Source organism: Glycine max, chromosome 8 (genome assembly GCF_000004515.6).
Source record: "Glycine max cultivar Williams 82 chromosome 8, Glycine_max_v4.0, whole genome shotgun sequence".
Classification (NCBI taxonomy): Eukaryota; Viridiplantae; Streptophyta; class Magnoliopsida; order Fabales; family Fabaceae; genus Glycine; species Glycine max.
In genome coordinates this window covers 1026444-1028745 of record NC_038244.2, presented here as the reverse complement: position 1 = coordinate 1028745, position 2302 = coordinate 1026444, and the positions used below count along the sequence as shown (strand labels likewise).

Genomic DNA, 2302 nt, shown 5'->3' with positions numbered 1-2302 from the left:
CTTGACATACTGAATTTTATTATAATCAAAACCTGTATTACATATTTAAGAGAAATGTTCATCAGTCAACCATACAACATCATGTTGTTAAAGAATTATTTTATGACAGTGCTTAAATAAACAAATTAAATTATAATTTGATGAAAAATTATTTATTACATTTAAAATACAGTAATAAGTTAATGCTTATTTTTAAAACAATGAATGAAAACCATAAACCGTGTTTCTGACACATTAATTCTTGAAAAAATCATAGTGTTTAGAAAGTTTAAGAGGACAGATGACACTTTCCATTAACAATGTCACGAGTGGGACGAAACAGCTTTTCAACTTTATAGTACACTCCTGAGAAAAAAAAAATTGCATGCTTTCATATGTGTTTTATGATAACTGTTCCGTTTTCCATTAGATTAAAATTTAATCCTAGAAAGGTAGATTAGTGCTCGATTCACATATAGCATGATTGTAACTGCCAAAACAAAGACATAAATAATATAGTATTAGTATATATAGTACTTAAGATGAAACTGGCCTGGTTAATTAATTAAGTAATCCGGGGGGTTTAATCCACATCATTATTTTTTCTTTGCAGTTATTAATTAATTACAAGTCCATCTTCCACGAGTGCTGTTATATTAAATAGAATTATCTCCAAAAAGGTGCTTCAAAGGAACTGCCAACTTTGGTAGGACCAAGTAGGCATATAAATAAGTTGCCCCAAGACCATTCATTTCCTCATTCATTCCACAACAGAACATTTAAGTCCAATTCTCTCAAACACTACAATCAAACAATGGCCAAGGTTTACCCTCAGATCATACCCACATCTCCAGATCAGACTCAGTGTCTCACCTCCAAAAGAGAAACATACACTCTATGGTTGAAATCACTTGTCTTCCACTCCAATGGATGCACTGTCTATGACTCTAATGGTGACATCGTTTACCGAGTTGACAACTATGACAGAAAGGGTAGAAGAGAAGTTAATCTCATGGATCTACGAGGCAAAGTTCTCTGCACCATAAAGAAGGTACAAGTTAGTTAATGGCACATTCAATATGCTAATAAAGTAATAATCCTTTAATTAAATTATTGTATGACTTGATCGATCATAGGATTATATAATTGACCTCTTTCTTGTTATATTTTGCAGAGGTTACTAGCTCTTGGATGCTGGGAAGGCCACAGGTGCATGAGTTCCGATTTTGGTACACAGGAACAACCATGGTTTCAAGTTAAAAGATGTAATCAAATGATCAAAGGGAAAGTAGCTTGCCAAATTTCTGTGGGGTGCCAAAAATACAGCCTAGTAAGAATAAGTGGCAAAACAGAAGCATTTAAGATCGTAAACATGGATGGACAAATAGTTGCGGAGGCAAAGCAAAAACACTCACCCTCAGGAGTTGTACTGAGTAACGATGTTCTAACGTTGGATTTGGCTGCAGGCACAGATCATTCCCTTATAATAGCTCTTGTCACAGTATATGGATTGATATGCGGTATAATGTAAAGAAACAAATGCTGGTTGCTCCATTCTCCATTCCGTATGAGATATGATTCACACAATTTATTCGGTGACTGACTCTTATGTTATTCACAATCACATGGTTCACTTTGTAAATTTTCTGAGTGACAAGTTTTGTAATCAGATTTTTGCTTAATTTGTTTGTATAAAGATTTTGAGATTCGTCAGGATATCGTAGAGATATATCTATGTATACATATATATTTGTTTACAGAGGAAACAAGATACAATTTATTATACATTCGATCTTTGGAATTTTACCAAAAGTGCGCTGCAAATGTTAAGCTTTTTTTTTTTTTTTCTATAGTCATTACATTTATTGGTATAATTTTTATTTGATGAAAATTAAACTACTAATTTGGGTGTGTTATCTGTGCATCATATTATTAATATAATTACTGACCTATAATATATTCATTAATAATTTAGCTTTCATTACATAAAAACTATACCGACTAACAATAATAAAGTCGATAGGCTAGAGAACCACACACATGTCCATAAATATGCCAAGCACAAATTTCTACATCTTCCATGAACCCCACACAAAAATAGAACTAGTATGATTAAGCATCCCGACAAGACAAGCATGGTAGGGATGCGTTTTGTCCTCGCAGCCCCTGTTGAAGATAGGGCCGAATTTGAGGAGGTGATGGCAAAAAAGACACTTAATCCTTTTCCCATCTAGGTGAAGGAATTTTACAAGGAACTTGTTTCCATCATTTTAAAATTTATTTAACATGTGCAATTACATGATAAATGTTCATTTTTACATAA

General features: G+C 33.0%; 1 protein-coding gene across 1 annotated transcript; it reads left to right on the top strand.

The window, feature by feature from the left end:
• Positions 1-675: 675 nt before the first annotated feature.
• LOC100777685 (protein LURP-one-related 4) lies at positions 676-1791 on the top strand. Its single transcript, XM_041017877.1, has 2 exons — positions 676-1030; positions 1154-1791. The coding sequence occupies exons 1-2, from the start codon at positions 794-796 to the stop codon at positions 1508-1510; spliced, it is 594 nt and encodes a 197-aa protein (XP_040873811.1). The 5' UTR covers positions 676-793; the 3' UTR covers positions 1511-1791.
• The last annotated feature ends 511 nt before the right edge of the window (positions 1792-2302 follow it).